At 43.8% G+C, this 12,625-nt stretch overlaps 1 protein-coding gene across 1 annotated transcript; it reads left to right on the forward strand.

Annotated features, from left to right (window-relative positions):
• Positions 1-685: 685 nt before the first annotated feature.
• FAM216B (family with sequence similarity 216 member B) lies at positions 686-10,743 on the forward strand. The gene is made up of 4 exons (XM_015811082.1): positions 686-776; positions 3,324-3,456; positions 5,519-5,639; positions 10,409-10,743. Exons 2-4 carry the CDS (start codon positions 3,358-3,360, stop codon positions 10,504-10,506), a joined length of 318 nt encoding a protein of 105 aa, XP_015666568.1. The 5' UTR covers positions 686-776; positions 3,324-3,357; the 3' UTR covers positions 10,507-10,743.
• The last annotated feature ends 1,882 nt before the right edge of the window (positions 10,744-12,625 follow it).

Here is a 12,625-nt window from a genome sequence, read left to right on the forward strand (position 1 = left end):
GGGAAAAAATGGTCGATAAACTCTAACACGATGTCCGCAAATCAGCTCAGCAATCTAGCACCCTGCTTGCCCATTACTATCCATCATTTGATACCCCAATTCTCCCAATATTCTCCACAGGAGGAGAGTTTTGGAGAAGCACCCCAAAGGGATCAATTGACCTAGTTATCTAACCCAGAGGAGCTTCTATTTAACCCTAAATAGACCCAGTTGTGCCCAGCCTAACTAACTCTGCCTGATCACCCCGTTAACTCAGTTTGACTCCAGAGCCTTCCAAGAAAAAGAACTGGAGAGAATGAATGAAAAAAGAGGAATTAAACAAAAAAAAAACCACAATTTTTTCCAATATATGACATATGGAGCTGAGTACTCAAACAATGGACATCCATTCCTCTTCTGATAAATACAAATTAACTTACATCCACCATGCAATCCCACTTTTAAGGCCGTTGCTACGAGAAAAGCACAAGTTTAATGGTCAAATTTATGCTAGTAGGAAACAAAATGAATAAGCCAGTCTCCAAGTTGACAGCAAGTCAAGAATTGCTTCAGGCATTGAGCCAAATTCAGAATTCTCTCTCTCTCTCTCTCTCTCTCTCTCTCTCTCTCTCTCTCTCTCTCTCTCTTGGTATGTTTGTGTTTTGTGTATGCATGTTTGTGCATATTGCTAGGTTATTAGTCAACAAAACAGACGATACCATGAAGCTTCTTGCAAGATAGTGGATCTACTATTAATATCTGTCTGGTAAAGAAGAAGTATTTTTTGCAAAGCGAAGGTAAGTCAACAATGAACGGATTGGATTTCATACCAAATCTTTCCAATCCAGCTGGATTGGAAGAAATTGACCAGATATTTGCAAGTCAATGCCTCCTTTCCTGCATGTTTCAGCTCTTGTATATTTCAGCCTCAGCTGTCATAGGACAAAGTGTTTGACTTGCAGAGAGAAAACATTTATGCTTGCCTTGGCTCCAGATGAAAATAAATGTAGAAGATAACTATAATTTATTCTTATTTTCCAAGTTTCCTTCTAGAGTATTTGATTTATTCTCACAGCTACCCTGTAAGAGAGATTAAACAGTGATGGGGATTAGCCCAAGGTGATCTTTTGAACTTTGAGGGCAGATCAGAATTTAGGTAGACCTGTTCTCAGAATAACAGAGTTGGAAGGGACCTTGGAGGTCATCTAGTCCAACCCACTGCTCAGGCAGGAAACTCTATACCATTTCAGACAAATAATAATAATAATAATAATAATAATAATAATAATAATAATAATAATAATAATAATAATAATAATAATAATAATAATAATAATAATAATAATAATAATAATAATAATAATAAAGTTGGAAGGGACCTTGGAGGTCATCTAGTCCAACCCCCTGCTCAGGCAGGAAACCCTATACCATTTCAGACAAATGGCTGTCCAGTCTCTTCTTAAAAGCTTCCAGTGTTGGAGCATTCACCGTTTCTGGAGGCAGGTTGTTCCACTGGTTAATTGTTCTCACTGTCAGGAAGTTTCTCCTTAGTTCTAGGTTGCTTCTCTCCTTGGTTAGTTTCCACCCGTTGCTTCTTGTCCTGCCTGCAGGCGCCTTGGAGAATAGCTTGACTGCCTCTTCTTTGGGGCAGCCCCTGAGATACTGGAAGACTGCTATCCTGTCCCCCCTCGTCCTTCTCTTCATTAAACTAGACATACCCAATTCCAGCAGCTGTTCCTTATATGCTTTATCCTCCAGTCCCCAACTCTTCTTAAATTATCTCCAGTGTTGGAGCACCCACAGCTTCCAAAGGCATAATCACAGTTGTGCTTTGGCAGAAATTAAATGTCTAAGCATCTTCCTAAGATTTCTGTTCTTTAAGATCATAAAGAGAGCCATCTTTCTAACTGGTATTTTTCAAACCTTCCATGATATCTTCAGTGATGGCGACAAAGACTGCACAAAACATTTTTTCTACTAAATCAAGCTGTGCTGCTCTTTCTTATTTGCTTCTCTAAAATGTAAAGGCAGGCATTCAAAAGTAGATTTTAAATACATCTGCAAAAAAGGAAAACCGTGTTAAAGTGCATGAAACTAAGTAATAATATATGTTATTGAGAGAAGATGATGGTTTGGCTTCTGTTTCAGATGTAGACGTGCATGTAATGTCCAAATTAGACACCTATTATCGGGGAAGGGGCAAGGAACCTAGAACTAAGCAACCTTAGAACTAAGGTTCTAAGCAACCTAGAAGAAGCAGTCTAGAACAGTGGTTCTCAACCTGTGGGTCGGGACCCCATTTGGGGTCGATCGACCATTTCACAGGGGTCGCCAAGCAAGGCTGTCCGCCATTTTTTTGTCCGCCATTTTTTCCCCCTTTTCCGGCAGGTGCCTTACCTCCCTTGAGCTGGGCCAGCTGGTGGTCGGCCTGCTCCGTCTCTGCCGCTTGCCAGCTACGCCTCGGCCGGCGCAGAGGGCGGAACCACGCATGCGCGGCACTCCCGGGCAGGGAAAGTCCTCGACTTACAACCGGTTGTGTAGTCCTCGACTTACGACCGGTTTAGTCCTCGACTTACGACCGGTTTAGTCCTCGACTTACGACCGATTGGGGTCGCGGCATTAAAAAGGTTGAGAAACACTGGATTAGAGGATAGAGAGAGAGAGGTAGAGAGAGATTAAGAGAGTGGTAAAGAGAGAGAGAGAGATGGAGATGGAGATTGGAGACTGGAGACATTAGAGGATAGATAGATAGATAGATAGATAGATAGATAGATAGATAGATAGATAGATAGATAGATAGATAGATAGATAGATAGATAGATAGATAGATAGATGTAAAGAGAGAGAGGTAGAGAGAGAGAGATGGAGATTGGAGACTGGAGAGATTAGAGGATAGAGAGAGAGAGAGGTAGAGAGAGAGAGAGTGGTAAAGAGAGAGAGAGATATGGAGATGGAGATTGGAGACTGGAGACATTAGAGGATAGATAGAGAGAGAGATGTAAAGAGAGAGAGGTAGAGAGAGAGATGGAGATTGGAGACTGGAGAGATTAGAGGATAGAGAGAGAGAGGTAGAGAGAGAGTGAGAGAGTGGTAAAGAGAGAGAGAGATGAAGATGGAGATTGGAGACTGGAGACATTAGAGGAGAGAAAGAAAGAAAGAGAGAGAGAGAAAGAAAGAGAGAGAGAGAGAGAGAGAGAGAGAGAGAGAGAGAGAGAGAGAGAGAGAGAGAGAGAGAGAGAGACTGATCAATGTTACACAATGCAGTAAGACAGCTGATTTTTTTTTAAAAAAAAAGCCAGAAGCCAAATTTATATAATTTTGGGGTTTGTTTTTACCATCAACAGCTCCTTTCCTGCTGGTAGTTTGGAAACAGTGGAGATGGGAGAACATCAGAAACGAAATCCTAGCAAACACCGCTATCCTAAATTGCCACGTGTCCAGGTTCCTTCAAGCGAATGGGACTCGTTCTTGATGAAGGTATCAGAGTTGGTTACCTTTTAGTTTACGGGACCCCGAAGTCAAGTCAAGTCCTCCCGTCTTACGGGCCTTAGGAAGTAAATTTCTCAGTGCTCGGACACGGTTGTGCAATGGGCCTGGACTCACAGAATTCCTTTAGCCACCAAAACAAGCACTTTCTCAAGGAAAGCTCCAATCTCATTGGTGGACAATACACGGATTCTCGGACCACTGTGGGATTCAGTTAATATATATTTTTTTATTAAAGTTTTTTATTTATAGTACAGTTAAAAACAAAGATGGGCATAACGTGACATTCCAAAATAAATATTCCTAACAATTTGTTCCTCTTGATACATGTAATTAATACATAGTTCTTAATCTCTATATAAACATACTCTTCTATACAATACAGTTGTATATATAGTAATGTCACAGCTACAAATATTCGGTTTTAATTGGCTTTTATAGGGGAAATGTTGTGTGTGTTGTTTGTATTGTGTTATTTTAATATGCTGTGAGCCGCCCTGAGTCCCGTGGGGAGAAGGGCGGCATATAAATTATGAAAAATAAAAAATAAATAAATAAATAGTTAAATATAATTCTATCTTAACGCTAATTTAAAACCCGAGCAGTTCTCCTGGATTCACACCGGTGATAAAATTTGTCCCAGATCTCGAAATAGTCTGATTCTGTCTTATCCTTCATTTCCATTGCAAGCCCATCCATTTCAGCACATGATAAAATGTTATATATAATCTCTTCTTCTGTTGGAATTCCTTTATTCCTCCAGTTTTGAGCATACACCAATCTAGCAGCCGTTGAGAATGTGTAACATCAAATAAAACACTCCTTTGTTGTATTTCTGCGTGGTTATGCCTAGTAAAAAGAGTTCTGGTTTTAACTCTACCACTAATTTTAATATTTCTTCCAGCCATTTTTTTAATCTTATTCCAAAAGTCACGGGCTCGTGGGCACTCCCACCACATATGATAATATGTCTCTTTTGCCAATTTACATTTCCAACATTTGGAGGAGACATTTGGACCCATTTTAGCTAATCTTACGGGTGGGAGATGCCACCTGTAGAACATTTTGTAGAGGTTTTCTTTGTAAGAGGTGGCCAGAATAAGCTTCCTGTTTCTTGCCCATAATTCCTGCCAGATGTGCAGATCAAAACTGAGATCAAATCCCTGCTCCACGTTAACATAGTCTCTTTTACCTGTTCCTCATACATTGCCTGATCAATTCAGTTAATATTAGAACAATTATGTTAGAACAATTAACCAGTGGAACAACCTGCCTCCAGAAGTGGTGAATGCTCCAACACTGGAAGCCTTTAAGAAGAGACTGGACAGCCATTTGTCCAAAATGGTATAGGGTTTCCTGCCTGAGCAGGGGGTTGGACTAGATGACCTCCAAGGTCCCTTCCAACTTTATTCTTATTATTCTTATTATTCTTATTATTCTTATTATTCTTATTATTCTTATTATTCTTATTATTATTATTATTATTATTCTTATTATTATTATATTTGAAAGGAAAGGGGAAATAAGAGAAAGAGTAAAATATATTTTGATATACGAAACCTCTCGCCAGCCCAAATGCTTTTCTAACTTGGGCAGGAAGCCCTTGACTTAACGGCCACAGCTGAGTTGGAAAGTTCCCTTGTGAGGCAAAAGAATAAAGTCAACTTTGCCCCATTTTACGACCGTTCTTGCCACGGCTCTTAAGCGAATCACTCTGCAGTTAAGTGAGTGACACGACTGTGAAGTGAATTTGGCTTCCCCCCTTTGACTTTGCTTGTCAGAAGGCCGCAAAAGGGGATCGCCTGACCCCGGGACGCCGCAACTGGCACAAGTACATGCCAGTGGCCAACCCTCCTAAATGCGAGTCCTTCGCCAAGCCGTTGAACTTAGATCCTGTGACTTTGGGAAGCGGCAGTGTGAAAAATAGCTGGTTTTTTCCAGGGCTGTCGTAACTTTGAACGGTCCCTAAACCAACTGTAAGTCGAGGACTTTATTGCGAGAGAGACTTATTGTGTTTGCCGTTCCTAACCAGACCGGGTCCTTGCCTTGGCAGGGTTTGAACGCAGGACAAAAACGCTATTTTTACAGCATTCTGAGCATCTACGACAGCCGAGGCCAGAGGGAAGCACTGTCCCACCGATACACCATCGGCCTTCAGCGCCAAAATGCGCTCGGTGAGTGCCAGCCCAGGTGGGGCCGCGCATCAACCATCCAATTTCTCCGAATTGGAACGCTGTGGGGAAAAGCCGGGGATGATGAGGCCAGTTTTATGGGCCGTGAAGGCACATCTCAGTCGTAGCTGGAGCGCACACCGCTTTACGGGCAGGGTTCCCACAGCCTTCAGCCCCCAAAAGCTTTGTTTTGCCCAGCAGAGGCAGGGCGAGCATTCGTGCGGGGTGCGCATTAATGCGCTCTGCTGTGTTATGTGCTCCTGGCTACTTTCCTTCGTGACCAGAGGCGAGCTTGCCTGACCAATAACTAGCCAAGGCACAATGAAGGCCTTTTGTTTCGTTTATTGCAATAAGCGGGGAGAGAAGCTGAAAAAAAAAAAAGCTATCAACATATAAGGAACGGTTGCTGAAATTGGGTATGTCTAATTTAATGAAGAGAAGGATGAGGGGGGGCAGGATAGCCGTGTTCCAATATCTCAGGGGCTGCCCCAAAGAAGAGGGAGTCAAGCTATTTTCCAAAGCCCCTGAAGGCAGAAGAAGAAGCAATGGGTGGAAGCTAACCAAAGAGAGAAGCAACCTGGAACTAAGGAGAAACTTCCTGACAGTCAGAACAATTAACCAGTGGAACAACCTGCCTCCAGAAGTGGTGAATGCTCCAACACTGGAAGCTTTTAAGAAGAGACTGGACAGCCATTTGTTCGAAATGGTATAGGGTTACCTGCCTGAGCAGGGGGTTGGACTAGATGACCTCCAAGTCCCTTCCAACTTTATTATTATTATTATTATTATTATTATTATTATTATTATTATTATTATTATTATTATTATTACTACTACTACTACTACTACTACTACTACTACTACTACTACTATTATTATTATTATTATTATTATTATTATTATTATTATTATTATTATTATTATTATTATTATTATTATTATTATTATTTAAAAGGCGTCCCGAGACAGCTGAAAAATAAAACCTTTGGAGTGAATCTCTCCCCTCCCCCAAAAAGAGAGAGAAATCCGAGTTCTGCAAAATGCATGACGTATATCTTCACGTGTGCAGGGAATCCTCATCTTACGACCACGACAGAGCCCAACGTTTCCGTGGCTCAACAAGGGAGTTTTGCTCCGTTTTACCACTTTTCTGGCCACGGACGTTAAGCGAATCACAGCGGTTCTTAAGTGATATCGGGCTTCCCCGTTGACTTGGCTTGTCAGAAAGTCGTCCTCTTTACAGGGAGTCCTCGACGTACAACCAAGGTGGAGGCCAAAATTTCTGTTGCTAGGTGAGACACTTGTGAAGTGAACTTTGCCCCATTTTAAGAGCTTGTGCTTAAGTCAATCACTGCAGTTGTTAAGTTAGTAACACGGCTGTTAAGTGAAGTTGGCTTCCCCTGTTGACTTTACTTGTCAGGAGGTGGTGATCATGTGATGCCGGGAAGCTGCAACCGTCGTAAGTACACGCCAGTTGCCAAGCCTCTGAATTTTGATCACGTGACCCTGGGGATGCTGCAACGGTCGTAAGTGTGAAAAACGGTCATAACTCACTTCTTTCGGTGCCATTGTAAGCGAACTGTTTTGTAAGTCCAGAACTATCTGTATTTAAAGGAAGAAAAACGTGCAATTTAATATCCAAAGAGAAACATTTGCAAAAATATTTTAACTTCCTTCCTAAATCTTAAATAAATGAATGCCATCCTTGGTAGGACAAGCCGGAAGTAAAAATGCAGTTGGTTCAGCAGAGTTTCTCTCCAAAGTTATATCAAAAAAATAAAATACAAATAAAACTTGGAACTATGTTGTGGGAGGATTTTGACTTCGGATCAGAATCCACAGATGGACGATTCCTCTCTGTGGGGCGAGCAAAATGTCTCAACTGAATGGCCAAATGGGGCCAGAATTTAAATGAAAACCTGCTTCCCTGCCTGAAAATGTATCTCTTTATAGTCTGAATTTTGTTTAAAAAATGTCTCTTTTTGTTTCCTTCCAATCCCACCGACTTTCGCCGTTTTGGCCCGCTGTCTGTTTTTAAATATATATATATATATATTTATTCGCAACGCCCAGCCCGTAAAATCTTTCCCCAACCCAATTTGGCTCAAGGTTTTCCCCGACAGACGGCCGATGTTTTTCAGACACAAGCTTTTCCAAGCTGTGCTAAAATGTTGTGTGACCTTGAGGCGAAAACACGGCACAGATTGCGACGGAAATGTCCGCGGAGGCTCTCAAGTCATCCAGGTTTATCCCAAAGCTGCTTTTGCAAGAGGCAACTGGAACTATTTTTTCTTTGAAGACGTTTCTCTCCTCATCCAAGAAGCTTCTTCAGTTCTGACTGAAGGATTGAACACTGGGCGCTATCTAACAAAATGAAATTCAATGGTGAAAAAAGCAAGGTTCTACATTTAGGCAAGAAAACCCAAATGTACAGGTATAGTATAGGGGGTACCTTGCTCCATAGTAGTAACTGGGAGAGGGACCTCGGAGTCCTAGTGGACAATCACTTAAATAGGAGCCAGCAGTGTGCTGCAGCTGCCAAAAAGGCCAACACAGTGCTAGGCTGCATTAACAGAGGGATAGAATCAAGATCACGTGAAGTTTTAATACCACTTTACAAGGCCTTGGTAAGGCCACACTTGGAATACTGGATCCAGTTTTGGTCACCGTGATGTAAAAAAGATGCTGAGACTCTAGAAAGAGTGCAGAGAAGAGCAACAAAGATGATCAGGGGACTGGAGGCCAAAGCATATAAGGAACAGTTGCTGGAATTGGGTCTGTCTAGTTTAATGACAAGAAGGACGATAATAATAAAGTTGGAAGGGACCTTGGAGGTCATCGAGTCCAACCCCCTGCTCAGGTAGGAAACCCTACACCATTTCGGACAAATGGCTGTCCAGTCTCTTCTTAAAAACTTCCAGTGTTGGAGCACCCACAACTTCTGGAGGCAGGTTGTTCCCCTGGTTAATTGTTCTGACTGTCAGGAAGTTTCTCCTTAGTTCCAGGTTGCTTCTCTCCTTGATCAATTTTCATCCATTGCTTCTTCTTGTCCTGCCTTCAGGTGCTTTGGAGAAGAGCTTGACTCCCTCTTCTTTGGGGCAGCCCCTGAGATGTTGGAACGCTGCTGTCATGTCCCCCCTCGTCCTTCTCTTCGTTAAACCAGACATAACCCTGAGCTACAAATATTGAGTTCTGTCATATCTGCAAGCGTTTGGATGCCATTAATAGTAATTCCCAAATCTTTAGGCTAGCGGAGTTAGAAAAAAAATACACTGGTGGAAGATGATAGCAAACAACATATAGTGTAGCCTTGCAAACGACAAGGATATATATGCTTAGAAAGTCACCAGGCCTCAAGGTGAACTGAACACAGAGTTATCTGAAAATGCAAAACAGGTTTTTTTTTTTTAGGTTTTCAAACCGTAGTCTCTCCTATCCATATCTGAAGAAACCTGAGTTCTCACAGCCATAAATTCTGTCTCTGCATTTTAACGTTTGGCTCAGTTGCAAAACTTGAGTTTACTTGTTCTGTGAGTAATGAAATATGTGGACAGAACAGGAACAATTACCGTAGGGATAAAACTGGAGTCCTTTTTTTTCTCTCTCTCCCTGGGAACCCATCATATATTTACGCTTTGGTGAACTTTGATCGACGAAATTACAGGCAGACTTCAATTTGGGCTTTATTTCAATTGTAGAATAGAAGAGAACTGTTTGTTTTAAATCAGCCTGACTCTAAGAAACGGCTCGGTCTGTTCCAGGTTGGTTTCCCCCCTTCAAGAGAAATCTGATTTTTTTTTCCCCCATCATTTCGGAAAGCAGAACGTTGTTATTCTAAACCAGTGGTTCTCAACCTGTGGGTTGGGACCCCATTTGGGGTCGATCAACCATTTCATGGGGGTCGCCAAGCAAGGCTATCCGCCATTTTTTTGTCCACCATTTTTTTTTGTCCGCCATTTTTTGCCCCCTTTTCCGGCGGGTGCCTTACCTCCCTTGGGCTGGGCCAGCTGGTGGTCGGCCTGCTCCGTCTCTGCCGCTTGCCAGCTACGCCTCGGCCGGCGCAGGGGGCGGAAACACGTATGCGCAATGCTCCTGGGCAGGGAAAGTCCTCGACATACGACCGGTTTAGTCCTCGACTTACGACTGGTTTAGTCCTCGACTTACGACCGGTTTAGTCCTCAACTTACGACCGGTTGGGGTCGCGGCATTAAAAAGGTTGAGAACCACTGTTCTAAACAATGCTTGATTATATCCAATCAGGGTGCTTTGTTTTGTGTGTGTGTGTGTGTGTGTAAATGACAGAGAAAGAGGCCAATCTAAAAGGAAGCGGCGAGAGAAATATTTGTCTCATAATTAAGGCAAGGACACAAGTAGGTCTCTCCCTCTTTCCCTCCTACAATTTATCGGAAAACCGTGTCACATCACCACAGGGACAACAGATGCCGGCAGGCTGTTGCGAAGCTCTTCTTGCAATTAAGGTTGTTATTTTCCAACTTTGCAGTCTAGGCATGGCAGGGAACCCTCTCCAGTCCATCAGGTTTTATGGCCTCGCCAACTCACGCTGTCTATGGCGATGGCCCTCCACCCGCGGTTCAGTCATCCTGGACGGGTTTTTTTTGAGGTTTTGGGGCCAAAGTAGCAACTAGCTATTGGAATAACAGCTGAGTTTTCCACCCCCTCCATCCTTCTCTTCTTATCCAAGAGCCGATGGAGTTGTGAGTGCTAGGGGCCCAGCTGACAATCCTTGACCTCCTTTTCAAATCCGTTTTCAGGGCTCATCACCAAGAGGCAGTTGGGATACTACGCTTCCTTCCTAAAAGATTCGACACCTTGCGGAAGGTCGACGCTAGGAAGAGCGTCGGCCTCCTAAGCAGAGGGCAAGGGGAGCCCAGTTGCCTTTCTGTGATTAAACAGGAATCAAAGAAGGAAGGCCCAGAAGCTCAGCAGGCGAGGATGAATCACGGTTTGGCGTTTGGGGAAGAACGGGGCAGTTGGCCTTCGGCCGGTCCGGCTTTTTGCAAAATGCAACGGCCATTTTGGAAAGAAGAGACTGGACTTGTTTGAAGAGAGGCCACCTTGGCTGGCGAATGAAACAAGAGGCTCCTTGCGGAAGTTTCCGTGTTTTAGGCCCGACCCTTGCATTAAAACATCTTACGGAAATCTGTGTGAATTTTGCCAACCCTTGGTCTGAAACGGTATGGGGTTTCCTGCCTAAGCAGGGGGTTGGACTAGAAGACCTCCGAGGTCCCTTCCAAATCCATTATCCTCCTCCTCCTCCTCCTTTTTAAGAAGAGACTGGACAGCCATTTGTCTGAAGTGGTATGGGGTTTAATGCCTAAACAGGGGGTTGGATTAGAAGACCTCCGAGGTCCCTTCTGAGTCTGTTATTATTTTCCTTCCTTCCTTCCTTCCTTCCTTCCTTCCTCCCTCCCTCCCTCCCTCCCTTCCTTCCTTCCTTCTTTAACACTGGAAGTTTTTAAGAAGAGACTGGACAGCCATTTGTCTGAAATGGTATGGGGTTTCCTGCCTGAGCAGTGGGTTGGACTAGATGACCTCTAAGGTCCCTTCCCACTCTGTTATTCTTTTCCTTCCTTCCTTCCTTCCTTCCTTCCTTCCTTCCTTCCTTCCTTCCTTCCTTCCCTCCTTCCTTCCTTCCTCCCTTCCTCCCTCCCTCCCTCCCTTCTCCAACAGTGGAAGTTTTTAAGAAGAGACCGGACAGCCATTTGTCTGAAACGGTATGGGGTTTCCTGCCCGAGCAGGGGGTTGGACTAGAAGACCTCCGAGGTCCCTTCCCACTCTGTCATTCTATGACTCAAAATGGTGGTTTCCTTGTTGGCCTCTGCGGTAGGGGACAAGACGTAAACTCTGAGACGACGGGAGCTGAGATTTACCACGCGTTGGTCAGGAGAAATGGACGTCTGGCGAGCACCAAAGGGGAGGCTACCCACGGAATTAGTAACGACCAGAGAGGACACGTCGCAATTGTGGCATAGCCTCTGAATGCACAATCGTTATTTTGCCGTCCTTCCTACAGCACAAACTGGTTTTTTGAACCTACACAGGTACTTTGCAGAGACCGTACCTTAATTTTATGGAGGGGATACAGGGAGTCCTCGACCTTATTTCCGTTGCTAAGCGAGGCCGTTGCTAATGGAGGGTAGCCCCACTTCACACCCTTGCTTGCCACAGTTGTTTAAGTGAACCTCTGCAAGAGTTAAATTAGTCACACGGTCGTTAAGTGGATCTGGCTTCCCCCACTGGCTTTGCTTGTCGGAAGGCCGCAAAAGGGGATCACATAACCCCCCATTGGACACTGCAACCGTCACAAGTACATGCCAGTTGCCGAGCCTCTGAATATTGATCACGTGACCCTGGGGAGGCTGCAACGGTCGTAAGTGTGAAAAACGGTCCCAAGTCATTTTTCTCGGTGCCGTTGTAACTTCGAACGGTCACTAAATGAACTGTCGTAGATTGAGGACCACCTATGTAAGCTCGGGTCCAGCAAGTGACAGTTTGAACAATTGACCCATGGAACAAACTGCCTCCAGAAGTTGGGGATGCTCCAATGCTGGAAGTTTTTAAGAAGAGACTGGACAGCCATTTTGTCCGAAATGGTGTAGGGTTTCCTGCCTGAGCAGGGGGTTGGGCTAGATGACCTCCAAGGTCCCTTCGAACTCTGTTATTGTATTGTATTGTAGGTGTGTTCTGGATATATAGATGCATGCTACTCACTAATGGAAACAGGCTAAAGTATGTGGGACGGGATCCCAAATGCCACAGCTTGAAACTTTTAAGTACAGGACTTTGCTTTATTATTGGGTATAAGCTTCCATTTCTTTAAGCAGTTCGATCAAGCTCATAAAGGCTACATTTTTGTGCCTGATTGTGTAGTTTACCAGACAACTGGCTCAGAGGGAAAAAAAGCATTAGCACGCATAGTTATGGGGAGGCAGCTTTACGCAGAAACTCAAGCATGACACTTTTGTAGA

This window comes from Protobothrops mucrosquamatus, unplaced genomic scaffold, assembly GCF_001527695.2.
Source record: "Protobothrops mucrosquamatus isolate PMUCROS unplaced genomic scaffold, P.Mucros_1.0 scaffold28, whole genome shotgun sequence".
NCBI lineage: Eukaryota > Metazoa > Chordata > Lepidosauria > Squamata > Viperidae > Protobothrops > Protobothrops mucrosquamatus.

Coding starts and splice junctions, on each gene's coding strand:
- FAM216B (XM_015811082.1), top strand. CDS start 3,358: ATGGGAGAACATCAGAAACGAAATCCTAGCAAACACCGCTATCCTAAA. Junction 3,457..5,518: donor GGGACTCGTTCTTGATGAAG/GTATCAGAGTTG, acceptor TTGCCTTGGCAG/GGTTTGAACGCAGGACAAAA. Junction 5,640..10,408: donor TCAGCGCCAAAATGCGCTCG/GTGAGTGCCAGC, acceptor ATCCGTTTTCAG/GGCTCATCACCAAGAGGCAG.